Source organism: Pongo pygmaeus, chromosome 1 (assembly GCF_028885625.2).
Source record: "Pongo pygmaeus isolate AG05252 chromosome 1, NHGRI_mPonPyg2-v2.0_pri, whole genome shotgun sequence".
NCBI lineage: Eukaryota > Metazoa > Chordata > Mammalia > Primates > Hominidae > Pongo > Pongo pygmaeus.
Window position 1 is genome coordinate 178,398,303 of NC_072373.2, and position 27,679 is coordinate 178,425,981.

Here is a 27,679-nt window from a genome sequence, read left to right on the forward strand (position 1 = left end):
GCCTGACCAATATGGAGAAACCCTGTCTTTACAAAAAATGCAGAATTAGCCAGGCTTGGTGGCCCATACCTGTAATCCCAGCTACTTGGGAGACTGAGGCAGGAGAATCGCTTGAACCCAGGAGGTGGAGGTTGCGGTGTGCCAAGATCGTGCCATTGCACTCCAGCCTGGGCAACAAGAGCAAAACTCTGTCTCCAAAAAAAAAAAAAAAAAATTAGCCAGGCTTGGTGGCAGGCGCCTGTAATTCCAGCTACTCAGGAGGCTGAGGTACAAGAATCGCTTGAACCTGGGAGGTGGAGCTTGCAGTGAGCCAAGATCATATCACTGCATTCTAGCCTGGGTGACAGAGAGACTCTATCTTAAAAAAAAAAAAAAGTGAAAGTATAGGGTGTGTATATAAGATTTTAGGAAAAATGTGGAAAGTGAGGCTGGAGAGGTGGGCAGGTGCCATATTCTGAAAGGCTTTGTAAACCCTACTGCAAGAGTTGGACCTTTATCTTTAGGGCATTGGAAAGCCTTTGAAAGTTTTTTTGTTTTTGTTTTTGTTTTTTTCCTGGAGTAACATGATTCAGAAAGACCATTCTGTGCTATCCTACAAAATACGTTCAAGAGTTTCAAAAAATAAAATAGAAAGATTACTCTGGGTGAATTGTAGGAATAATAATAACAATAGCTTTAAATACTTACTTCATTTAATCCTTATACTAACACTTGGAGGTAGGTCTTATTGTCTTGCTTTTACAGATGAAGGAGGAAAATAAGAAAGAAATTGGGACTTGGAGAGCTTACTTCACTCACAAAAATTCACACACGTAATAGGAAGTGGAGTCATGGACCTAGGTCTTTCTGAATCTAAAGCTGTATTGCTGAATCACCTTCAATTGGTTATGATTTGTTATGACCTGCTTTATGTTTACTCTGTGGGAAATTCTCATTCATTCTTATAGTATTATTAGCATATTCCGTGATAGTTTACAAAGCATTTAACGTCATTTTTTAATTTAGCCTCCTTTGAAACTGTGAATTAGGTGGCGGTGTCTCCATTTTGCAGGTATGAAAACTGAGGCTTGAGGTATGGTCCCATACACCTAGAAGGTGGTGGAGCTGGGACTTGAACACCAAGCTCTTGACAGAAGAAAACCTTCTTAGTGGGTATCTTGTGAACATGCACACTTCCTTCTTGGGACTGTTACCTTTGTTCATTGTGTGAATGCTTATAAAGTTCTTTCCTTCCAGGTTTTGGAGATCATATTCATTGGAGGACACTGGAAGATGGGAAGAAAGAAGCAGCTGCCAGGTACAAGACATGGTTTTAGGTTATTTATGGTGGTAAAACACTTTTCAGCTATCAACTTAACATTAATTTCAGGTGAAGGGCTATACCAAGGCAGAGCAAGAACTGAATAGTTGCCTAATTACAACAACAGCAATAATATTGGCTAACATTTATAGTTGAGCCTTGAACAACATGGGTTTTTTTTCTTTTTGAGGTGGAGTCTCGCTCTGTCGCCCAGGCTGGAGTGCAGTGGCGTGATCTCGGCTCACTGCAAGCTCCACCTCCCGGGTTCACGCCATTCTCCTGCCTCAGCCTCCCAAGTAGCTGGGACTACAGGCGCCCGCCACCACGCCTGGCTAATTTTTTTGTATTTTTAGTAGAGACGGGGTTTCACCGTGTTAGCCAGGGTGGTCTCGATCTCCTGACCTCATGATCTGCCCGCCTCGGCCTCCCAAAGTGCTGGGATTACAGGCGTGAGCCACCGCACCCGGCCTTTTTTTTCTTTTTTGAGACAGAGTCTTGCTCTGTCACCCAGGCTGGAGTGCAGTGGTGCGATCTTCGTTCATTGCAACCTCCACCTCCCAGGTTCAAGCTATTCTTGTCAAGCCTCAGCCTCCCACGCAGCTGAGATTACAGGCATGTGCCACCATGCCCGGCTAATTTTTGTAGTTTTTAGTAAAGACGGGGTTTCACTATGTTGGCCAGGCTGGTCTTGAGCTCCCAACCTCAGGCGATCCGCCTGCCTCGGCCTCCCAAAGTGCTGGGATTACAGATGTGAGCCACCACGCCCGGCCAAACAACATGGGTTTGAACTGCACAGGTCCACCTATATATGGATGTTTTTCAGTAATAAATGTATTGGAAACTGTTTTGGAGATTTCAAGCAGTTTGAAAAAACTTGCAGATGAACAGCATAGCCTAGAAATATCAAAAAACTTAAGAAAATGGTATGTTACAAGTGTAAAAATATATGTAGGTATTAGTCTATATTATCATTTACTACCATAAAACATATAGAAATCTACAAGTTAAAATTTATCAAAACTTCTGCACACTAGCTGGGTGCGGTGGCTCATGCCTGTAATCCCAGCACTTTGGTAGGTTGAGGCGGGCAGATCACTTGAGCCCGGGAGTTTGAGACCGATCTGGGCAACATGGTGAAACGCCTTCTCTACAAAAAATACCAGTTACTTGAGGGGGCTGAGGTGGGAGGATCAATTGAGCCTGGGAGTTTGAGGCTGCAGTGAGCTAAGACCATGCCACTGTACTGCAGCCTGGAAACAGAGTGAGACCGTGTCTAAAAAGCTTCTGGCCAGGCATGGTGGCTCATGCCTATAATCTCAACACTTTGGGAGGCTGAGGTGGGCGGATTACCTGAGGTTGGGAGTTCAAGACCACCCTGGCCAACATGGTAAAACCCCGTCTCTACTAAAAATACAAAAATCACCTGGGCATGGTGGTACGCACCTGTAGTCTCAGCTACTAGGGGAGGCTGACGCAGGAGAATCGCCTGAACCCGGGAGGCAGAGGTTGCAGTGAGCTGAGATTGCACTACTGCACTCCAGCCTGGGAGACAAAGCGATACTCTGTCTTAAAAAACAAAAATTAAAAATAAAAATAAAAATAAAAAAATAAAAAACTTCTGCACACAAACACCTATAGACCACACATGGTGCCATTTGCAGAAGGGAGAAATGTAAACAAATGTAAAGATGCCATATTAAATCATAACTGCATAAAAATTAACTGTAGTATATAACATGACTGTAATAATTTTGTGGCCACCTCCTGTTGCTATGGAGGTGAACTCAAGTATTGTGAGTATCCACTTAAAATGCCGTGCAACATTAATCATATTCAGTGAGCAGTACGTTTCTCCAGTGTATTGCGTATCGCAGTATAATGTAGTTTCTCAGCTGGGCGCGGTGGCTCACACCTGTAATCCCAGCACTTTAGGAGGCCGAGGTGGGTGGATCACTTGAGGTCAGGAGTTCGAGACCAGCCTAGCCAACATGGTGAAACCCTGTCTCTACTAAAAATACAAAAAACTTAGCTGGGCGTGGTGGGCGCATGCGTGTAATCCCAGCTACTCAGGCGGCTGAGGCAGGAGAATTGCTTGAACCTGGGAGACGGAGTTGCAGTAAGCCAAGATCACGCCACTGCACTCCAGCCTGGGAGACAGAGCGAGACTTGGTCTCAAAAAAAAAAAGTAATCTCTTACAACTCTTGCATATTTTTCCTGGTATTTAGTACAATATCATAAACCTAGAATAACACCATGAAACCCATACAAGGTGCCATTGGTGATGCTGGAAGTGTTCCCAAGAAGCAGAGAATGCTCATGCCATTACAAGAAAAAATGGAATTGCTTGATAGGTACTGTAGACTGAAGTCTACAGAGGTAGTTGCTTGTCGTTTCAAGATAAATTAACCCCCCCACCTTTTTTTTTTTTTTTTTTTTTTTTGAGACGGTGTCTTGCTCTGGCCTGGCCAGAGGAATCCATTTTGAGAGTCTGAGGCAGGAGGATTGCTTGAGCCCAGTAGATTGAGACCAGCCTGGGTAACAAAGTAAGACCCTGTCTCTACAAAAAAAAATTTTTTTAAAGATAAATCCAGTGTAAGGACCAATTGTTTAAAAAAAAAAAAAAAAAAAAAATTCATGAAGTTGTCACTGTAGCTATGCCAACAGGCGCAAAAACCTTGCACTTTTTGCCAAATGCCTTTTTATGTGCATAATATGTAGCTTTTACGTGGGTACTATAAAAAGGCATACCTATTGACTCTAATATGATTTGAGAAAAAGCAAAGTCATTATATGGCAACTTAAAGCAAAAAGAAGGTGAAGGATCTAAAGCTGGAGTATTTAATGCCAACAAATGATGGTTTGCTGATTTTAGAAAGAGGTTTGGCTTAAAAAATGTCAAGATAGCCTGGGCGCAGTGATGCCCGTAATCCCAGCACTTTGGGAGTCCAAGGCGGGTGGATCATTTGAGGTCAAGAGTTTATGACCAGCCTGGCCAACATGGTGAAACACCGTCTCTACAAAAAATACAAAAACTAGCCAGGTGGTAGTGGCCCATGCCTATAATCCCAGCTACTTGGGAGGCTGAGGCAGGAGAATTGCTTGAGCCTGGGAGGCGGAGGTTGCATGAGCCGAGATCCTGCCACTGCACTCCAGCCTGGGTGACAGAGTGAGACCCTGTCTCAAAAAAAAAAAAAAAAAAAAAAATCAAGATACAGGAGAAGCAGCTTATGCTGACCAAGAGGCAGCAGATGAATTCTCAGACACCGTTAAGAAAATCATTGAAGAGAAAGAATATCTGCCTGAACAGGTGTTTAATGCAGATTAAGGTACCCTACTCTGGAAAAAAAAAGCCACAAAGGACATTAATAGTAAGGAAGACCAACCTGGGCAACATGGGAAACTCTGTCTCTACAAAAAATACAAAAATTAGCTGGGTGTGGTGGCACACACCTGTTGTTCCTGCTACTCAGGAGTCTGAGGTGGGAGGATTGCTTGAGCCTGGAAGATTGAGGCTGCAGTTAGCCATGACTGCACCACTGAACTATAGCCTGGGCAACAGAATAAGACCCTATTTCAGTTTTTAAAAAGGAAAAAAAAAATAGGAAGAGAAGCAAGTACCAACATTCAAAGCAAGAAGAGATAGGCTAATTCTACTGTTTTGTGCAAAAAACCCAGCACTTTGGGAGGTAGAGGTGGGACGATTATCAGAGCCCAGGAGTTTGAGTCAGGTTTGTCATCAGAACTGCCCCTGTCTATAAAGCTGTTAACCTCCAGCCTCGAAGAGCAAAGATAAACACCAGCTGCCAGTGTTTAGGTTGTGCAATAAGAAGGCTTAGACAACAAGAACCCTTTTTCTGGACTGGTTCCATCAATGCTTTGTCCCTGAAGTCAGGAAGTACCTTGCCAGTAAGAGACTGCCTTTTAAAGTTCTTTTGATATTGGACAATACTCTGGCCACCCAGAGCCCCATGAGTTCAACACCAAAGGCAAATAAAAAAGTCTATTTGCGGCCGGGCCCAGTGGCTCATGCCTGTAATCCCAGCATTTTGGGAGGCCGAGGTAGGGGGATCACCTGGGGTCGGGAGTTCCAGACCAGCCTGACCACATGGAGAAACCCCGTCTCTACTAAAAATACAAAATTCGCTGGGTGTGGTGGCGCATGCCTGTAATCCCAGCTACTCGGGAGGCTGAGGCGGGAGAATTGCTTGAACCTGGGAGGTGGAGGTTGCAGTGAGCCGAGATCGTGCCATTGCATTCCAGCCTGGGCAGCAAGAGTGAAACTCTGTCTAAAAAAAAAAAAAAAAAAAAAAGTGGTCTATTTGCCTCCAAACAAAATATTTAAATCAGCTACTACATCAGGGGGTGATAAGGACCTCTAAGGCTCATTACACACAGTAGTCTATAGAAAACAGATTGTCAAAGCTATGGAAGAGAACTGCAATAGAGAGAACATCATGAAAGTTTAGGAGGATTATACCATTGAAGATGCCATTGTTGTTATAGAAATAGCTGTGAAGACCATCAAGTCTGAAACAATAAATTCCTGCTGGATAAAACTCTGTCCAGATGTACACAAGACTAAACAGGGTTTATGACAGATAATCAAAATCATGAAAGAGATTGTGGATATGGCAAAAAAAGGTGAGGGGTAAAGGGTTTTAAGATATGATCTTGGATAAATTCAAGAGCTAATAGACACCAAACCAGAGGAATGAACAGAAGATAACTTGATGGAGATGAGTGCCAGATGATGAAGAAAAACACGTAGAAGAGGCAGTGCCAGAAAACAGATCTGGCAGAAGGTTCTAATTATTTAGAGCTGCTTTTGACTTATTTTACAACATGGCCCTTCTAAGATATGTGCCCTGAAACTAAAGCAAAGAAAAAGGATTGGTATTTTATAGAAACATTTTTAGAGAAATGAAAAAGCAACAAAGTCAGACAGAAATTATAATATATTTCCATAAAATTACACCAAGTGTGCCTACCTGTTCTGCCTCCCCTTCCTCTCTCTTCTGCCTCTGCCATCCTGAGACAGCAAGACCAACCCCTCCTCTTCCTCCTCCTCCTCCTCAGCCTACTCAGTGTGAAGACAAGGATGAAGACCTTTATGAGTATCCATTCCCACTTAATGAATACTAAATATATTTTTGCTTCTTTATGATTTTCTTTTTCTTCTTTTTTTCCCCCCTGCTTCCTAGAAAGATTTTCTTAATAACATTTTCTTTTCTCTAGTTTACTTTATTGTAAGAATACAATATATAATATTATATTCAAAATATGTGTTAACTGAATATATTATTAGTAAGGCTTCCAGTCAACAGTAGGCTATTAGTAGTTAAGTTTTAGGGAGTCAAAAGTTATATGCTGATTTTTGACTGTGTCAGGTGTCAGTGCCCCTCATCCTGGGATTGTTCAAGGGTCAGCTGTACTAAGTGCTACTGTGCATTAGGCATTAAATTATGCAAATCAACTCATTTAACTCTCACAACAACTTTTTGAGATTGGTGTTATTGTTACCTTAATTTTGGAGATGAAAAAAGTAAGGCACAGTTTTTTCTAAGTTTACTAAAATAACTTGTCCAAGAGCACACAGCTAGCAAGTGGCAGACCCAAGCACTCTGGCTTCAGAGCCTGCTCTTTAAACCTGTATACCATACTGCCTACTAGAGTCAAGTTGAATAGTCTATAAAGTCTCAAGTAGGTTTAGTTTATGCACAGACAATTCAGTGCATAAGGAGGAGGAAAAGGCAGGGCAGGGGAGGGAAAGCTAAGCACTGGTCTGTGTTTACTTTTTTTTTTTTTGAGACAGAGTTTCGCTCTTATTGCCCAGGCTGGAGTGCAATGGTGCGATCTAGGCTCACTGCAACCTCCGCATCCTGGGTTCAAGCAATTCTCCTGCCTCAGCCTCCTCAGTAGTGGGATTACAGGCACACGCCACCCCACCTGGCTAATTTTTTAAAAAGTATTTTTAGTAGAGACAGGGTTTCACCATGTTGGCCAGGCTGGTCTCAAGCTCCTGACCTCAGGTGATCTGCCCTCCTCTGCCTCCCAAAGTGCTGGGATTACAGGCGTGAGCCACCATGCCGGGCCTGTGTTTACATTTATTTAACCGTCACAACAACCTACTAGATTGGTAAATCTGTGAAATAACTGTTGTTATTTTATAGAAGGGGAAATTGAAGTACAGAAAAGTTACATAATTTGCCAGTAGTTACAACACTAGTAAGTGGAGGAGCCAAGACTTGAATGTTTTTTACTATACTGTACAAGAGAGATACAAAGACCCCAGTATATGTGCATCTACAATATACACAGGCACACTAACATTTCTGCACCTACCATCCTATAGTGCTTGCTGTTTATACAAGAGATCCAACAGTTTCATGGCTCTGGGTCTCAAACCTTCTGCAATAATAGAGTTGCCAGATTGAGCAAATAAAAATAAAGGATGGCCGGGCACGGTGGCTCATGCCTTTAACCCCAGCACTTTGGGAAGCTGAGGCGGTTGGATCACCTGGGGTCAGGAGTTTGAGACCAGCCTGGCCAACATAGTGAAACCCTGTCTCTACTAAAAATACAAAAATTAGCGAGATATGGTGGCACACACCTGTAGTCCCAGCTACTTGGGAGGCTGAGACAGGAGGTGAACCCAGGAGGTGGAGGTTGCAGGGAGCTGAGATCGTACCACTGCAGTCCAGGCTGGGTGACAGAGTGAGACTCCGTCTCAAAAAATAATAATAAAATAAAATAAAGGATGCAGGCCAGGCACCTTGGCTCACACACCTGTATTCCCAGTACTTTGGGAGGCAGAGGTGGCACAGTTACTTGAGCCCAGGAGTTTGAGACCAGCCTTAGCAACATACACCTCATCTCTAAAAAAGAAAAAATAAATAATAATAAAAAATTAAAGATGCCCAGTTAAATTTGAAGTTTAGATAAGCACCAAATAATTTTAAATATATCTATGCAATATTTGGGACATACTTAAGCTTAAGAATGTTTTTGGTGTTTATCTGAAATTCAAATGTAACTGGGCATCCTGTATTTTATCTCGCAACCCTACTAAGGAGAAAAATTCCTATTTGTCTTTCAAGTTCTAAGTCAAATGACTATTTCTACATACAGTCTTCAGTGATTTCTCTGGGTAGTTTGTTTTTCCCTTCTGTTCTTTTATAACCTCACCTGCATCTATCCATTATAGTATTTATTACTCTGATTGTAGGCGCCTGATCCTTCCCATTCAGACCTTTTATCTTTTGTGGGGAAAGCGTTTTATGTTCATCTCTGAATTCCCAACCTTGGAGATGTTGAATGATTGAAATGGTAATTGAATAAACATTTACTGAGAGCCAGTAGGTTTAAGAGGAGGAATGAAGGAGAACCAGCATTTATTAATTGCCTTCTATATGCTAAATATAGTGCTGATTGCTTACAATATTTAATGCCCCTTAGGCCTTATTAATAAAATGGACGGGCAGTCTTTGGCCGCAGGAAGATCACATTCTCCTGAGGCCTATAACATTTGGCCTAAATAACTGATGCCATTATAGTCTCTGTATCTCCTTTCTGAGAAAGCTGAACCTGGGCCTAGCTGGCGTAGAACGCCTGTTTCCATAGAAACAAGAGGGTCTGTAAAAGTCAAGGGAGACAGGAAGAGCAGTTTGCACTTCCGGCTTACGTCGGAGACGCGTACAACCCGGAAGTTGACGCAGCGCGGTTGCCTATGGTCGCTCCCTGAGAGGATGCCGCTCGTAGTGTTTTGCGGGCTGCCGTACAGCGGCAAGAGCCGGCGTACTGAAGAGTTGCGCGTGGCGCTGGCTGCCGAGGGCCGCGCAGTGTACGTGGTGGACGACGCAGCTGTCTTGGGCGCAGAGGACCCAACCGTGTACGGGGATTCTGCCCGTGAGAAGGCATTGCGTGGAGCTCTGCGAGCCTCCGTGGAACGGCGCCTGAGTCGCCACGACGTGGTCATCCTGGACTCGCTTAACTACATCAAAGGTTTCCGTTACGAGCTCTACTGCCTGGCACGGGCGGCGCGCACCCCGCTCTGCCTGGTCTACTGCGTACGGCCCGGCGGCCCGAGCGCGGGACCTCAGGTGGGGGGCGCGAACGAGAACCTCGGCCGGAACGTCAGTGTGAGTTGGCGGCCACGCGCTGAGGAGGACGGGAGAGCCCAGGCGGCGGGCAGCAGCGTCCTCAGGGAACTGCATACTGCGGACTCTGTAGTAAATGGAAGTGCCCAGGCCGACGTACCCAAGGAACTGGAGCGAGAAGAATCCGGGGCTGCGGAGTCTCCAGCTCTTGTGACTCCGGAATCAGAGAAATCTGCAAAGCATGGGTCCGGTGCCTTTTACTCTCCCGAACTCCTGGAGGCCCTAACGCTGCGCTTTGAGGCTCCCGATTCTCGGAATCGCTGGGACCGGCCTTTATTCACTTTGGTGGGCCTAAAGGAGCCGTTGCCCCTGGCGGGGATCCGCTCTGCCCTGTTTGAGAACCGGGCCCCACCACCCCATCAGTCTACTCAGTCCCAGCCCCTGGCCTCCGGCAGCTTTCTGCACCAGTTGGACCAGGTCACGAGTCAAGTATTGGCCGGATTGATGGAAGCGCAGAAGAGCGCTGTCCCCGGGGACTTGCTCACGCTTCCTGGTACCACAGAGCACTTGCGGTTTACCCGGCCCTTGACCATGGCAGAACTGAGTCGCCTCCGTCGCCAGTTTATTTCGTACACTAAAATGCATCGCAACAATGAGAACTTGCCGCAACTGGCCAACATGTTTCTTCAGTATTTGAGCCAAAGCCTGCACTAACCAGAGGAGGTTAGTGGGGAAGCCATGGCTTCTGTTCTCCACTCCACTTTATTTCTCTGGGAAGAATAGGCTGCAGGTCTCCAGAGCATATCGATTCAGTACTGTACTAGAGCTGTTGTGACTGATTGACTCAAACTTTCCTGCATACCCCTGTGCCAGGCCTTGGGTTTACAGCATAAGTTCAGACTAAAGAGAATGGAGAACTATTGTGGTGCAACCTGGCAAATCCTTCCAGAGGACAGAGCTGAGGTGGACAGGGATTACCTAGATTGGATCCTACTTGGTCTATCACAGAGCATTGACCATTGGCTTCCCTCATCTGAGGTGTGGAAGAGCAGACTGGATAGATGAGAATTGTTTTAAAACAATTGTGAACAGAAACTGAAGATGGCACAGTTCTACATCTGCACCTGCCCTTTTTTCATACCACAAAAGTATTTTTTGAGTACTGTACTGACTTTTTGCTAGTCTCTATTCTGGTACTGAGTTCACAGATAAATCCATTGGTTTGTATCCTTGGGAAACTTTGTTTTTGTGGAAGTAAGAAAGTTATCTACTAAATTATTTCCTCTAATAAAATCTTTTAAAATAGTCTACTGGAATCTCTTTCGCTTAATGTTCCCTGTGTAACTTCATGTAACATTTTAGGTATACTTGTCATTGTTCTGCCTTTACGTGAAGTAGTATTTTGATAGTTCTGAGAGAGTAGATGTTTTGAGCTGCTCTACAGTAATTATATTATGACGATTTCCATAACTTTTCTTCATTCTGCATTTCAAGGCAAATATCATTGTAAGCTTGTCTTTCATTCTTCATTGATTTCATTGAACAAATGGTAGGTACCTACTTTAACAGTGGCTGTGATTTTCAAAGACCAATTAGATACAGTATTTTTGCTCTTGAGATATGTGGTGAGAAGCTGGGTGTGGTGGTTCATACTTGTAATCCCAGCACTTTGGGAGTCCAAAATCGAGGTAAGGAGTTCGAGATCAGCCTGACCAACGTGGCAAAACCCCGTCTCTATTAACAATACAAAAATTAATTGGGCATGATGGTGTACCTGTAATCCCAGCTACTCTGGAGGCTGAGGCACGAGAATTGCTTGAACCTGGGAGGTGGAGGTTGCAGTGAGCTGAGATCGCACCACCGCACTCCAGTCTGGGCAACAGTGAAACTGGGTCTCGAAAAACAAAAAGAGATATGTGGTGAGAAATACAAGTAAAAGATAGAATTAGGCTGGGCGCGGTGGCTCATGCCTGTAACCCCAGCACTTCGGGAGGCCAAGGCGGGTGGATCATAAGGTCAGGTGTTCAAGACCAGCCTGACCAACGTGGTGAAACCCCATCTCCACTAAAAATACAAAAATTAGCCGGGCGTGGCGGCATGTGCCTGTAATCCCAGCTACTCAGGAGGCTGAGGCAGGAGAATCGCTTGAACCCGGGAGGCGGAGGTTGCAGTGAGCCGAGATCGCGCCACTGCACTCCAGCCTAGGTGACAGAAGGAGACTCTGTCTCAAAAAGAAAGATAGGATGAAATGGGCTGGTGGTCAGAGGATGATGACAAAAGACAAAATGCTTTGGAAACCTGGTAAAGAGGACTGACTAGCTGTTGGGAGAGGTGGTTTTGGAAAGGTTTTATAGAGGAGTTAACATTTGAACCATCACTGTAGAATAGTCAGTAAAGGGCCAAATGGTAAATGTTTTTAGGCTTTGTGGACCATCAAATGCTGTTGCTACTTATAGATGGTAAGTAAACAAATAAGCATGAATGTATTTTAATAAAACTACACTGAAATGTGAATTATAATTAATTTTAACATCACAAAGGAGTCTTTAGATTTGCTTTGCAAACGTTGAAAAATGTAAAAATATATAACAAAATATTTGCATATCATGGGCCCTATGGAAGCAGACGGTGGGCTGGATTTGGCCTGCAGACCCTACTTTGCCAACCCCTGCTCTAGAAGGATAAATAGATGTTTGCCAGGGAGAAAAGAGAAAGCAAGACATTCTAAAACATGCGTGCTCTGAAACTATGGAGCTGTTAAAAGATGGGGTAGATGGGCTGCCTTGGTTGATGGTATATTCCTTGCTCATCAGGTAATCTATACCACCTTTTGTTTCTGATAAACAGGATTCACGTGTGAAATGGAAGTTTGGATGAGGCAAACTCAAAAGGCTTTTTCCAACCTTCATTAGTTTGGTTATTGATTGAATTGGGTTTAACCATGGATTCAGGATTACCATTCTAAATTGAAGTAGACTGTAACCGTCAGAAAGAACATTGGTTTTGGAGTCAGACTTCTGAGTTAGCTAGTAAGTGGCAGAACCAAGGTTTTTGTTTTGGGTTTTTATTTTTATTTATTTATTTATTTTTGAGACAAGGTCTGGCTGTCTCCCAGGCTGGAGTGCAGTGCTGTGAGTAGCTGGGACTACAGGCGCACACCCCATGACCGGCTAAGTTTTGTATTTTTTTGTAGAGACAGGTTTTCACCATGTTGCCCTGGCTGGTCTTGGACTTGTGAGCTCAAGTGATCCTCCGGCCTCGGCCTCCCAAAGTGCTGAGATTACAGGTGTGAGCCACTGTGCCCAGCCTAGAAGCTAGATTTTATGGGGCCAAATATTTACTCTATTGCGCATCTCAGTTTTCTCATTTCTATTGTGAGACCATTAATAGTATCTACCCTGGGGTTATTTTGAGGATTTAAATGAGATAATGCATATACAGCACAATGTCATATAATAAACGTTCAGCACATTTTGGCTATTATGGTTACCTATATCCTACTACCCAACTAAACTTGCCCTGCTCATTTGGTTTACAAGCTTTTACAAGTATTGGAGGCAGAAGTCCATCCAGATGTGAGGTAGGCCTAAGGTGAGGTGACTGAATGATTCATTTGACACTTATTAAATGAGTTAATTTATGTATATTTATAGTAGTGCCTGGCACATGGCAAATGGTATATAAGTGTTTGCTATCAATAATATATGTGTCAGACGTAAGGGATATAGAGGCAGCTAAGAGTTCCTTGTCTTAGGAATCTCCAAGTCCAGTGGAGGGAGATGGGTAAATAATAGGTACAGATCGATATGTTAAGTGCATGGTAGCTATTATACAGTGTATGTTGTTATGGTGACATGGGGTTGTGTGATGGAGAAAGCTAATTGCTACCTACTTACATGGGGTCTTCCTACTGTCATTTGAGCCTTGAGAGCTTAAGAGCTTCCTCTAGCCAGTCTGGTTCAGGTAGATTGCATTGCTCATTGTGAACAGTTTCCTCCCTGATTATGAAAATTATATTGTAGAAAAATCATGAAATACAGATGTAGTGTAAGAAAACATCCACAGTCCCATCATCCACAGAAAACTGCTATTATTATGTTTTGGTACATTTTCTTTTAGGCTCTTTTTCTCTGTACATATTTCATAATTAAAACCAGACTATAGAGATATTTGTATCCTAGTTTTTTATATAAGCTACCAATGAAAAATTGTTTTCAATGATTATATAACAATAATCATTTAGAAATACCATAACATTTTGTTTGTTTTGAGACAGAGTCTGTTCTGTCGGCCAGGCTGGAGTGTAGTGGTGCGATCTCAGCTCACTGCAACCTCTGCCTCCCAGGCTTAAGCAATTCTCATACTTCAGCCACCCCAGTAGCTGGGACTACAGGCACATGCCACCATGCCCAGCTAATTTTTGTTATTTTTAGTGGAGACAGGGTTTTGTTATGTTGGCCAGGCTGGTCTTGAATCTGTGGCCTCAAGTGATCTGCCCACTTCAGCCTCCCAAAGTGCTGGGATTACAGACATGAGCCACCGTGCCCAGCCCTCCCTAACTTTAAAGCCCAAATTTGCAGAATTTACAGAAGTGTTAGAATTTAACAATAATTTTGTTACAGCAATTATCTATTATTATTGAACATTTAAATTGTCTAAAGATTTTCCCAATTGAAATAATACTACAGAAATGTCTTCATATATTAATCTTTATCATTAAATTTCAAGAAGTAGAATTACTAGATTATAATTTCTTTGTTTTGCTTTTAAGTGGACTGCCCCTGATGGTGATTATTCATAAATCCTGGTGTGGAGCTTGCAAAGGTAAGTGCAAATGCTCAATGTAAATTCAAAACTCAGATGTGTTGTTAAATATTAACATTTAACAAATATTGACACTGACTCTGGCCCAGCACTACTTACTGTTTAAGGAATACTAAAGAAATATATGACATAGATTTCCTGCCTTCATGAAATTTGCAATTATATTTGGAGGGGATTTTAGGGAAGTTAAGGTGATTAAGATACAGTTATGTCACGTATGGGATTAAGTGCTAAAATGTCACATGAACAATGCATATTAGAGGAAGCTGAAATGTACAGACAGAGACATGAGAAGGAAGTAGGAACCAAATTAGAACCCAAGTTATCTGACTCTGTGGCATGTGTTCTTTCTGCTATACCACCTTGCCACTTCCCCAGACAGGTTTTTTTTTTTATTTGGTATGCTGCACTTAAAATCCTAGATGGAAAAAGAGCGTAAAAAGTAGTGGAAGAGGCCAGGTGCAGTGGCTCATGCCTGTAATCCCAGCACTTTGGGAGGCTGGGCTGGGCAGATCACTTGAGGCCAGGAGTTGACCAGCCTGCCCAACATAGTGAAACCCCGCCTCTACTAAAAATACAAAAAAAGTAGCTGGGTTTGGTGGCATGCGCCTGTAATCCCAGCTACTCGGGAGGCTGAGAATCATTTGAGCCCGAGAGGCGGAGGTTGCAGTGAGCTGAGATCGTACCATTGTACTCCAGCCTGGGTGACAGAGTGAGACTCTGTCTCAAAAATAATAATAATAATAATAATAATAATAATAATAATAATTGGAAAGTATGTGTATATATAACATATATACACACATACATATATGTATACACACACATATACACATGTGTGGCAGACTGTCACTCTATTGTCTTTCACGTCAATGGTTTTTGAAATGTAACTATAAAAAGCAAATAATGCTTTTCCCCCCCTATTCGTATGCCATTATCCTTATTTTATAAATGAGGTAACAGCTTCAGAGAAATGAAGTAAGTCACTCAAGGTCACATAGCTGTGCAAGTTCAGAATCCAGGTAGCCTAATTCTTGTTTTTTAGAGGGTAAAAAAAAAGTTTGTTACATGAATCAACTAAACAAATGCCTAAACTACCAAAGAGAAATAGTGATGCTTATGTTTGTTAAGGTTTGGTTGTGACAATGATGTTTTTTCTTCTATTCCAAAATCTTTTTCCCCCCAGCTCTAAAGCCCAAATTTGCAGAATCTACGGAAATTTCAGAACTCTCCCATAATTTTGTTATGGTAAATCTTGAGGTAAGACTTTGAGAGTTTCTCCTTTCTGCTATGATTTTAAGAGTTTTAGCTCTCCCTCTCCCTCTCCCTCTCCCTCTCCCTCTCCCTCTCCCTCTCCCTCTCCCTCTCCCCTTTCTTCGGTCTCCCTCTCCTTCTTTTTTCGGTCTCCCACTATTATCGAAGCTGGACTGTACTGCCATGATCTCGGCTTGCTGCAACCTCCCTGCCTCGGGCTCCTGTGACTCTCCTGCCTCGGCCTGCCGAGTGCCTGGGATTGCAGGCGCGCGCCGCCACGCCTGAATGGTTTTTGTATTTTTGGTGGAGACGGGGTTTCGCCGTGTTGACCCGGCTGGTCTCCAGCTCCTGGCCTCGAGTGATCTGCCTGCCTCGGCCTCCCGAGGTGCTGGGATTGCAGACGGAGTCTCGCTAACTCAATGCTCAATGGTGCTCAGGCTGGAGTGCAGTGGTGTGATCTCGGCTCGCTGCAACCTCCACCTACCAGCCTCCTGCCTTGGCCTCTTAAAGTGCTAAGATTACAGCCTCTGCCCCGCCGCCACCCCGTCTAGGAAGTGAGGAGCATCTCTGCCTGGCCGCCCATCGTCTGGGATGTGAGGAGCCCCTCTGCCCGGCCGCCCTATCTGGGAAGTGAGGAGCGCCTCTGCCCGGCCGCCCATCATCTGGGATGTGAGGAGCGCCTCTGCCCGGCTGCCACCCCGTCTGGGAGGAAGTGAGGAGCGCCTCTGCCCGGCTGCCCCGTCTGGGAGATGAGGAGCACCTCTGCCCGGCCGCCCTGTATGGGAGGTGAGGAGCGCCTCTGCCTGGCCGCCACCCCGTCTGGGAGGAAGTGAGGAGTGCCTCTGCCCGGTTGCCCCATCTGGGAAGTGAGGAGCGCCTCTGCCTGGCCGCCACCCCGTCTGAGAAGTGAGGAGCGCCTCTGCCCGGCTGCCACCCCATATGGGAAGTGAGGAGCGCCTCTGCCCAGCCGCCCCTTCTGGGAGGTGAGGAGCGCCTCTGCCCAGCTGCCCCGTCTGGGAGGTGAGGAGTGCCTCTGCCCGGCCGCCCCGTCTGGGAGGTGAGGAGCGCCTCTGCCTGGCCGCCACCCCGTCTGGGAGGAAGTGAGGAGCACCTCTGCCCAGCTGCCCCATCTGGGAAGTGAGGAGCGCCTCTGCCCGGCTGCCACCCACTATGGGAAGTGAGGAGCGCCTCTGCCCAGCCGCCCACTCTGGGAAGTGAGGAGCGCCTCTGCCCGGCCGCCCACTCTGGGAGGTGAGGAGTGCCTCTGCCCGGCCGCCCCGTCTGGGAAGGGAGGAGCGCCTCTGCCCGGCCACCCCGTCTGGGAGGTGAGGAGCGCCTCTGCCTGGCCGCCACCCCATCTGGGAGGAAGTGAGGAGCGCCTCTGCCCGGCCGCCCCGTCTGGGAAGTGAGGAGCGCCTCTGCCTGGCCGCCACCCCGTCTGGGAGGAAGTGAGGAGCGCCTCTGCCCGGCTGCCCCATCTGGGAAGTGAGGAGCGCCTCTGCCTGGCCGCCCCGTCTGGGAGGAAGTGAGGAGCACCTCTGCCCAGCTGCCCCATCTGGGAAGTGAGGAGCGCCTCTGCCCGGCTGCCACCCACTATGGGAAGTGAGGAGCGCCTCTGCCCAGCCACCCACTCTGGGAAGTGAGGGGCGCCTCTGCCCGGCCGCCCACTCTGGGAAGTGAGGAGCGCCTCTGCCCGGCCGCCCACTCTGGGAGGTGAGGAGGGCCTCTGCCTGGCCACTCCGTCTGGGAAGGGAGGAGTGCCTCTGCCCGGCCGCCCCGTCTGGGAGGTGAGGAGCGCCTCTGCCCGGCCGCCACCCCATCTGGGAGGAAGTGAGGAGCACCTCTGCCCGGCCGCCCCGTCTGGGAGGTGAGGAGCACCTCTGCCTGGCCGCCACCCCGTCTGGGAGGAAGTGAGGAGCGCCTCTGCCTGGCTGCCCCATCTGGGAAGTGAGGAGCGCCTCTGCCCGGCCGCCCACTCTGGGAGGTGAGGAGCGCCTCTGCCTGGCCACTCCGTCTGGGAAGGGAGGAGCGCCTCTGCCCGGCCGCCCCGTCTGGGAGGTGAGGAGTGCCTCTGCCCGGCCGCCACCCCGTCTGGGTGGAAGTGAGGAGCACCTCTGCCCGGCCGCCCCGTCTGGGAAGTGAGGAGCGCCTCTGCCCGGCCGCCCTGTCTGGGAGGTGAGGAGCGCCTCTGCCTGGCCGCCACCCCGTCTGGGAGGAAGTGAGGAGCGTCTCTGCCCGGCCGCCCCGTCTGGGAAGTGAGGAGCGCCTCTGCCCGGGCGGCCCCGTCTGGGAAGCGAGGAGCGCCTCTGCCCGGGCGGCCCCGTCTGGGAAGCGAGGAGCGCCTCTGCCCGGGCGGCTCCGTCGGGGAAGTGAGGAGCGCCTCTGCCCGGCCGCCCTGTCTGGGAGGTGAGGAGTACCTCTGCCTGGCTGCCCTGTCTGGGAGGTGTACCCAACAGCTCCGAAGAGACAGCGACCATCGGGAGCGGGCCATGAGGATGATGGCAGTTTTGTTGAAGAGAAGGGGAGGAAGTGTGGGGAAAGGAAGGAGAGATCAGATTGTTGCTGTGTCTGTGTAGAAAGGGGTGGGCATAGGAGACTCCATTTTGTTCTGACTAGGAGAAGTTCTTCTGCCTTGGGATGCTGTTGATCTCCGGCCTTTCCCCCAGCCCCGTGCTCTCTGAAACATGTGCTGTGTCAACTCAGGGTTAAATGGATTAAGGGCGGTGCAAGATGTGCTTTGTTAAACAGGTGCTTGAAGGCAGCATGCTCTTTAAGAGTCATCACCACTCCCTAATCTCAAGTACCCAGGGGCACAAACACTGCAGAAGGCTGCAGGGTCCTCTGCCTAGGAAAACCAGAAACCTTTGTTCATGTGTTTATCTCCTGACCTTCTCTCCACTATCATCCTATGACCCTCCCATATCCCCCTCTCCGAGAAACACCCAAGAATCATCAATAAATACTTCATAAATTTAAAAAAAAAAAAAAAAAAAAAAAAGAGTTTTAAAGTTAGTATCATTCGTGCATATTCATTACAGCTTCATTAGTGGTATAAAGTCAAATTTATGTATGTGTTTTTCTCTTGACCTCTAATACTAAGGCTTGCATCAGATATGTTAGAAAGCCATCTAACATCTATTTCTGGGAGGAACTAGGAGAGGAGAGATTGAATAAGATGGCTAAATTTTTTTTTTTTTTTTTGAGATGGAGTCTGGCTCTGTTGCCCAGGCTGGAGTGCAGTGGTGCGATCCTGGCTCACTGCAACCTCCTCCTCCCGGGTTAAATCAATTCTCCTGCCTCAGCCTCCCGAGTGGTTAGGACTACAGGCGTGCACCACCACACCAGGCTAATTTTTATATTTTTAATAGAGATGGGGTTTTGCCATGTTGGCCAGGTTGGCCTCAAACTCCTGACCTCTGGTGATCTACCCACCTTAGCCTCCCAAAGTGCTAGGATTACAAATGTGAGCCACTGCGTTCGGCCAATTTTTGTATTTTTAGTAGATATGAGGGTCTTACAATGTTGGCCAGGCTGGTCTCAAACTCCTGACCTTAAGTGATCTGCCTGCCTCGGCCTCCCAAAGTGCTGGGATTACAGGCATGAGCCAGCATGCCCATCTTTAAGATGACTAAATTTTAAGGTCCTTTTATCCTTAGTTTATGATTATGACATGTTTTATATCTTTGTAAAGCTAGACTAAAGGTATAGTCATGCATGCAGACCACAACTTTCTGCAAAATGTGATTCAACTGAGCACCTAATCTGTGCTGGGCTTATATGTGCAACCTGCTTGTTTCCTAATGAAAATAGCTTTTACATACCTCATATAGACTGCAGGTCTTGGAATCCTGAGTCACAGAATGTCAGATCTTAGAGTTGGAAGGGATTTTTAGGCTATTGGTACTATCCTCATTTTACAGAAAGAACCATCTTAGGCCTGAAGCAGGTATGTGATTTGGTCAAGATCATAGAGCCTAATAAGTGATAAGAATAGGTACTCTCACCTAGCTGTGCTCTCTTTTAGGCCATACTTTTCACATATGAGGTACTCAGATGCTCTATGATGATACCGCTAGCCATACGTTTCTGTAAAAATAATGTTTACTTGGGCCAGGCGTGGTGGCTCACGCCTGTAATCTCAGCACTTTGGGAGGCTGAGGTGGGTAGATCATGAGGTCAGGAGTTCAAGACCAGCCTGGCCAATATGGTGAAACCCTGTCTCTACTAAAAATATAAAAAATTAGCTGGGTGTGGTGGTGCGTGCCTGTAGTCCCAGCTACTAGAGAGGCTGAGGCAGGAGAATCGCTTGACCCAGGAGGCGGAGGTTGCAGTGAGCTGAGATTGCGCCACTGCACTCCAGCCTGGGTGAGAGAGTGAAACTCCATCTCAAAAAAAAGAAAAAAAAAAAGATAACGTTTACTTAAACATAGGTCTGGGACGCTTGTGAACACATTAATAGTTAACAGTGAGGCAGCTAAGGGATTGCTTATATAGCTAGTGGATAGCCTGAATGCTGATACACCTCACCATAGCGAAGTATTTAACCCCTGAAATGGGAACCACATCATAAATTGTAAAAGTATTGATTGCCTTTGCACATGAATTCCTCACCACTTTCTGTGGTGAATTAGGATTCCTACTCAAAGGAAACAGTAAAATCGTCTTCATAGAGGATTCTCCAACTTTGGAAATTTCTTAAAAAGAAAACTGATTAGGCCAGGCGTGGTGGCTCATGCCTGTGATCCCAGCACTTTGGGAGGCCGAGGCGGGTGGATCACAAGGTCAGGAGATTGAGACCATCCTGGCTAACATGGTGAAACCCTGTCTCTACTAAAAATACAAAAAAATTAGCCGGGCATGGTGGAGGGTGCCTGTAGTCCCAGCTAGTCAGGCGGCTGAGGCAGAAGAATGGCACGAACCTGGGAGGTGGAGCTTGCAGTGAGCCAAGATTGCACCACTGCACTGCAGCCTGGGCGACAGAGCGAGACTCCGTCTCAAAAAAAAAAAAAAAAAGAAAGAAAACTGATTGTGTAGGTTTTTAATCTCCTGGGAGGACTGTGAGTCCACAACTTTGACTAAAATGCCAGTCTTATTAATTCATGCACTAAAGAAATACTATGTGCAAGCCAATGATGTAGGTACTAGGAATACAGCAGTGAACAAAAGAGACAAAATTTCCTCGTTGAAATAACATTCTAGTGTGGGAAGACAGAAAATAAGTATTTTAGAATATGTCAAATGGTGGTAAATGCTAGGGCTAAAAAAGAAGGGTGGAAGGGATGACTGCAGTTTTAAATAGATGGTTTGAAAATAAAGGGATATTTGAGCAAAGTCTGAAACAGAAAAGGGAGTCAACCATGTGGATAATAATGGGGGAAGTGTGTCCAGCAGAGAGTAAGAGCAAGTCCAAAAGCCTGCATTAGGATTATCCCTGGCTTGTTTAATGACAGCAACAGCAAGAGGTCAGTGTAGCTGAAGAGGACTTAACAAGGGGTAGGACATTAAGTTAGAGAGGTGCCTAGATGATAGATCATGTAGGGCCTTATAGGCCACTGCAAGGACCTGGGGTTTTGCCCTGACAAGTGGGGAAGCCACTGAATGGTTTTGAGGAGAGAGGACATTATCTGACTTAAGGTTTACATTTAATCTTAATAGGATGAAGAGGAACCCAAAGATGAAGATTTCAGCCCTGACGGGGGTTATATCCCACGAATCCTTTTTCTGGGTAAGGCACATGATCTTTTTTTTTTTTTTTTTTTACATTTTTCTTTTTATTTCAATAGTTTTCGGGATACAAGTGGTTTTTGGTTACATGGATAAATTCTTTAGTTAGATTTCTGAGATTTTAGTGCACCCATCACCCAAGCAGTGTATACTGTACCCAGTTTGTAGTCTTTTATTCCTCACCTGCTTCCCAGGCTTCCCCTCCAAGTCCCCAAAGTTTATTATATCATTCTTATGCCTTTGCATCCTCATAGCTTAGCTCCCACTTTTAAGTGAGAAAATAAAATATTTGGTTTTCCATTCCTGAGTTACTTCACTTAGAATAATGGTCTCCAGCTCCATCCAAGTTGCTGCAAAATACATTATTTTGTTCCTTTTTATGCCTGAGTAGTATTCCATGGTGTATATATACCACATTTTCTTTTTTTTTTTTTTACCTCATAAATATGTACAATTTATTATGTGTCCATTAAAATTTTGATTATAACAAAAAATAAACTTCAAATGTAAGAAAACAACCCAACTTTTAAAAAATCCGCAAAATATGTGAACAGATACTTCACCAATAAAGATTTGCAACTGACAAGCAAATGAAAAGATGGCCATCATAACTAGCTATTAGAGAAATGCAGATTCAAACCACAGTAAGAAACCACTAGATACCTATTAGAATATCTAAAATTAGAAAGATGGCGTGTTGACAAAGATAGAGAGAAACTGAAACTCTCATACAATGAAGGCACATGATCTTAACCTGGGAATCCATGATGTGGATGGAGAGGGAAATGAATCAAGGCACTGACTTCACCTAGTGAAACTATACCAGGATGACCACAGACAAACAAAAACCAGTTTCAAGAGAGAGTAGGGGAGTTCTGAATGCTAGAACTACAAGTCTGAAGGAAAACTTTTCCCATTAACTAACTGCTTTTGTGAACAATGACAAAAGTTTGGCCGGGCACAGTGGCTCATGCCTGTAATCTCAGCACTTTGGGAGGCCGAGGTGGGTGAATTGCTTGAGTCCAATTTGAGACCAGCATGGGCAACATGGCGAAAACCCGTCTCTACAAAAAGTACAAAAATTAGCCGGGTGTGGTGGCACGCACCTGTAGTCCCAGCTATTTAGGAGGCTGAGGCGGGAGGCTCAATTGAGCCTGGGAGGTCAAGGCTGCAGTGAGCCGTAAGCACGCCACTGCCCTTGAGCCTGAATGACAGAAGGAACCTGAATGACCCTGTCTCCAAAAAAAAAAAAAAAAAAAGAGAGTTTGATCATTTATCCACTCAATAGCCATTTGTGCATCAGCCATATGTCAAGCACTGTATTAGACACTACAGAGACAGATATAAGCCAGAATTCTCACCCTTGAACCTATAGTGCAGCTAAGGCAATGGAATAATATAACTAGAAAAATGTCTTTCCACAAACAATTTTATAAGAGAGATTTAATGACCACCTAATCTTTGTTCAGCTTAAATTCTGCTAGGTTTTATGGGGGATAGAAGTCAAAATCATCAAGCAGAAAAGGAAGCAGAAATGTAGGAGGTATTATGGTGAGGTCATGGGCTGCAAATATGGGCAGATCTTATTTCCCAGAGGGCCTGATGTACCATGTAGTGTTTGAAGTACCTGTCTATTGTAATTACTGCAAAACCCTGTGTCGTTTTGTCTATAACAGATCCCAGTGGCAAGGTGCATCCTGAAATCATCAATGAGAATGGAAACCCCAGCTACAAGTATTTTTACGTCAGTGCTGAGCAAGGTATAGTTATGCTGAAGGAAGGGAGGATTATTGCTAGATTGAACTAGGATGAACCACATGCAAGGTCTGTGATAGGAAAGTAAATTCAGCATGTTAGCTGAGCATCTCCTGCATGTCTATAGCTTTTGGCTAGATCCTGTGTAGGATATAGGAGGAAGATGAGACTGAGCCCCTTCCCTTGGAAGAGCTGACTGACCCACAGGCAGCTATGAAGAACTGAGGCACACAAGTGACTGAGGTAGTCACTTGCCCATAGTTTAATAGTTAATAAGTAGCAGAGCCAGAATTTGAGTCCAGAACTTAGTTTTTTTCCTACTGAGCTAATACTGTTTTTCCTATGAAAATTCAGTGGAAGAGGAATAGTGTTAGGTAAACAAGTCTAAGAGGTTTTATAGATATTAAACTTAAATAGGCCGAGCACAGTGGCTCATACCTGTAATCTCAGCACTTTGGGAGGCCGAGGCAGGCAGATCACTTGAGGTCAGGAGTTCAAGACCAGCCTGGCCAACATGGCGAAGCCCCATCTCTACTAAAAATACAAAAAATAGTTGAGTGGGCCGGGCGTGGTGGCTCACGCTTGTAATCCCAGCACTTTGGGAGGCCGAGGCGGGAGGATCACGAGGTCAGGAGATCAAGACCATCGTGGCTAACATGGTGAAACCCCGTCTCTACTAAAAATACAAAAAATTAGCCGGCGTGGTGGCAGGTGCCTGTAGTCCCAGCTACTCGGGAGGCTGAGGCAGGAGAATGGCGTGAACCCGAGAGGCAGAGGTTGCAGTGAGCCAAGATCGTGCGCCATTGCACTCTAGCCTGGGTGACAGAGCGAGACTCTGTCTCAAAAAAAAAAAAAGAAAAACCCCGAAACTTAAATGAACCTAGAAGGATAAAAATTTCATCTCTGGACAGATATGAGGAGGACATTTCAAGCTATGGAAGTGAAGTAGGGGGGGAATGTAGCCCAACATAGAGTTTGTAAGGCTTGCTAGAAGAAATAATGACTGGATTAAGCCTTAGAGAATGAGACCTTGTCAGCAGTAGAATGGGAAAAGCATGTTCCAGGAGAGAGAAGAGTACCAGCACAAACAAGTGAAGGAAGTTTGCAATCATCAGCCAGTCATGCTTTTTTGTTCTCTAATCTTTGAGCACAGTCATTCTGGAGGCAGGGGTTGGAATTCATGCCATGTATTGTTGCTGCTTTCTTTCCTTTTCTCCTCATCTATGAAAGGGAGTTGTGTGCTAAGTTGCCATGTGTCCCTATTTGCCATGCTGCCAGGTTGTTGATCACTTTATGATTTGAGTCCTTGATACTCTTATTCTCAGACTAGGGACGGGGAAGAGATCTGTAGAAGCTATTACCTTCTTCCCCTGAGTAACGAGAATGTCATGTTACTTAACCAAATGCAGATCACTGGAGATTGGTATCAAAGGGAAATTTTCCACGTGGAGAAGGGCAGCTGGGCTTTGGGTCTCCAATTCTTGTATCTTGAGATTCACCTTCCCTTTAGAATTTCATCCAAGTTACCACTGCTGTCTCCACACTGACATAGTCCAGATGTGAACATGAGACCCTTCCCTGAATCCTCCATCTCTCAGCTGACATGAAACTGGAACATTCAAACCCAGCTTTACTAAAGGCATAGGCAAAACAAAACAGAAATAACAAACTATATTATCTGCCTCTTATGAGCTTATGGTTTGGCTTTGCAAGATTCATAGACTCTGGCTCAACCCAGCTTCTGGCCTGCCATTATATAGGGGTGCTTTGTAGAACCACCATTCAGGAGCCTATACTGAAATAGCTGTCCTCCTTGAGTCTAAATCCATAAGCAGGATGCCCCAAGACAGACAAGAAGTTTCATCTCGAGTCTACTTAAGGCCCTCCTTCCAAGTTTCTCTCTCTCTCTCTCTTTTTTTTTTTTGGCATGAGAACTTGGCGTCATCCATGTATAGTTGATACTGGAAATGACGACCCCCTTCAGTAGAGACACCCCCGCCCCAACACACACACCCCTCAGTGTAATCTGTAACCTCCACAGGAAGTAAAATAAGTGCAACCTTCATCCAAAAGATACAATGGGGATGGTAGGAAGGTGTTTCCTCTTCCCTGGGGGTGAAGTGAACATCTACAGTCTAGGACAGGGGATCAGCTCTAATCCTAGAGGGTAAGCCAAAATTACTGCCAAGATTTTGGTATGACTTCATAGTTGATAATGCACTTTTATTATCCATTCTCCCATTTAACTTTTATAATACTGTGTGAAGTGAGTTATATTATTTCATTTTATAAATGAGGAAACAAATTCAAAGAGATAAATGACTTGCCAGGGCCAAAATCCAGAGCTAGATCTTGAGTCCAGATCTTGTACTCCTCTCATATTTCTTCTGAAACATTTAAAAGTGTACATTGGTTGTCAAATGTCAAACATTACTTACTTCGTACATTTTGCCTCCAATCTTTATTTCACAGTTGTTCAGGGGATGAAGGAAGCTCAGGAAAGGCTGACGGGTGATGCCTTCAGAAAGAAACATCTTGAAGATGAATTGTAACATGAATGTGCCCCTTCTTTCATCAGAGTTAGTGTTCTGGAAGGAAAGCAGCAGGGAAGGGAATATTGAGGAATCATCCAGAACAATTAAGCCGACCAGGAAACCTCATTCCTACCTACACTGGAAGGAGCGCTCTCACTGTGGAAGAGTTCTGCTAACAGAAGCTGGTCTGCATGTTGTGGATCCAGCAGAGAGTGGCAGACTTTCTTCTCCTTTTCCTTCTCACCTAAATGTCGATTTGTCATTGAATGTAAAGAATGAAACCTTCTGACACAAAACTTGAGCCACGTGGATGTTTACTCCTTGCACTTAAGTATTTGAGTCTTTTCCCATTTCCTCCCACTTTACTCACCTTAATGGTGAAAGGAGACTAGTAGCATCTTTTCTACAATGTTAAAATTGCAGAAATAGCTTATCATTAAAAAACAACAATAAATCCTAAGTGTAAATCAGTAATTCTACCCCCTACCAAGGAGATCAGCCTGTTTTTTCCCTTTTTTCTCCTGGGAATAATTGTGGGCTTCTTCCCAAATTTCTACAACCCCTTTCCTCTTCTCATGCTTGAGCTTCCCTGTTTGCACGCATGCGTGTGCAGGACTGGCTGTGTGCTTGGACTCGGCTCCAGGTGGAAGCATGCTTTCCTTTGTTACTGTTTGAGAAACTCAAACCTTCAAGCCCTAGGTGTAGCCATTTTGTCAAGTCATCAACTGTATTTTTGTACTGGCATTAACAAAAAAAGAGATAAAATATTGTTCCATTAAACTTTAATAAAACTTTAAAAGGAAATGTGCTGTGATGGCCTTTTTGTTATTGGAAAAGGAGGGAGGGATGGAGATCACTTCAGGAAGAAAACTAACCTAGAGGACCTAATCTAGGAGTCCCAACCTAGGACTCCTGCTCCTTCACCTCCCACATTCAAATGAGCACAATGGCTCATCTCTTTTACTTTTTAAATACCTGAATTTCCTCTGTCCACACTATCACTGTTTTAGCACGGGGCAGGCTTTTTCTCTCCTCGACTGCTTATTGCTATAGCCCCTTAACTTGCCTGTTGGCTCTAATATTCCCTCCTCCTGCAATCTATCCATATCACTCCCCTGTTTAAAACCTTTCCTGGCTGGGCACAGTGGCTTACGCCTGTAATCCCAGCACTTTGGGAGGCCAAGGTGGGCGAATCACCTGAGGTAGGGAGTTTGAGACCAGCCTGGCCAACATGGCGAAACCCCGGCTCTACTAAAAATATAAAATTAGGCCGGGTGCGGTGACTCACGCCTGTAATCCCAGCACTTTGGGAGGCCAAGGCAGGCAGATCACGAGGTCAGGAGATCGAAACCACAGTGAAACCCCGTCTCTACTAAAAATACAAAAAATTAGCCGGGCGTGGTGGCGGGCGCCTGTAGTCCCAGCTACTAGGGAGGCTGAGGCAGGAGAATGGCGTGAACCCGGGAGGCGGAGCTTGCAGTGAGCCAAGATCGCACCGCTGCACTCCAGCCTGGGCGACAGAGCGAGACTCCGTCTCAAAAAAAGAAAACAAAAAAAAACAAAAAACAAAATTAGCCGGATGTGGTGGCACATGCCTGTAATCCCAGCTACTCAGGAGGCTGAGGCAGGAGAATCACTTGAACCCGGGAGGCAGAGGTTGTGGTGAACTGAGATTGTGCCATTGCACTCCAGCCTGGACAAGAGTGAAACTCCATCTCAAAAACAAAAAAACCCTTTCCTGCCATCTTTAAGATAATGGTATTAATGGTAGGAAATATTTGAACCTCAGTCTGTGCCAAGTACTCTTCTAAGTGCTTTATATATGTTATCCCATTTAGTTTCACTTTAGTACTCCTAACAGCCCTGTGATAAAGGTACTACTGTACTCCCAGAGTACAGAGGAAGAATTTGAAACATGAGGAAGCCAAGACACAGGATAAAGTCAAGATCTTTACCATGGCCTTTAAGAAGCTGCCTACTTCTTCAACCTCATTTATTCCCATTTATGTCTTTGCATTATGTGTTGTTGTGACACCAAATTGCTTTGAGTTCTCCTGACAACATGCTGTTTTATGCTTTTCTATCTTCGTTCATCTTGTTTCCTCAGCCTAAAATATGTTCTTTCTGTTCTTCCTTCATACCCATTTTGAGCCACTTCTTCCAGAGAGTCTTCCCTGATCTTTCTCATGAG

General features: G+C 45.3%; 2 protein-coding genes across 2 annotated transcripts in view; both read left to right on the top strand.

The window, feature by feature from the left end:
• TXNDC12 (thioredoxin domain containing 12) overlaps window positions 1-26,292 on the top strand; it is a 41,781-nt gene extending 15,489 nt beyond the window's left edge. Inside the window, exons 2-7 of the mRNA XM_054488003.2 lie at window positions 1,237-1,297; window positions 14,169-14,221; window positions 15,408-15,481; window positions 21,131-21,200; window positions 22,876-22,959; window positions 25,427-26,292. Coding sequence (XP_054343978.1) covers window positions 1,237-1,297; window positions 14,169-14,221; window positions 15,408-15,481; window positions 21,131-21,200; window positions 22,876-22,959; window positions 25,427-25,506 — 422 coding nt within the window. The 3' untranslated portion in view covers window positions 25,507-26,292. The remainder of the gene's footprint in view (window positions 1-1,236; window positions 1,298-14,168; window positions 14,222-15,407; window positions 15,482-21,130; window positions 21,201-22,875; window positions 22,960-25,426) is intronic.
• Window positions 1,237-10,707, top strand: KTI12 (KTI12 chromatin associated homolog). Its single transcript, XM_063656058.1, has 2 exons — window positions 1,237-1,369; window positions 5,562-10,707. Exon 2 carries the CDS (start codon window positions 9,047-9,049, stop codon window positions 10,109-10,111), a length of 1,065 nt encoding a protein of 354 aa, XP_063512128.1. The 5' UTR covers window positions 1,237-1,369; window positions 5,562-9,046; the 3' UTR covers window positions 10,112-10,707.
• Window positions 26,293-27,679: the final 1,387 nt, after the last annotated feature.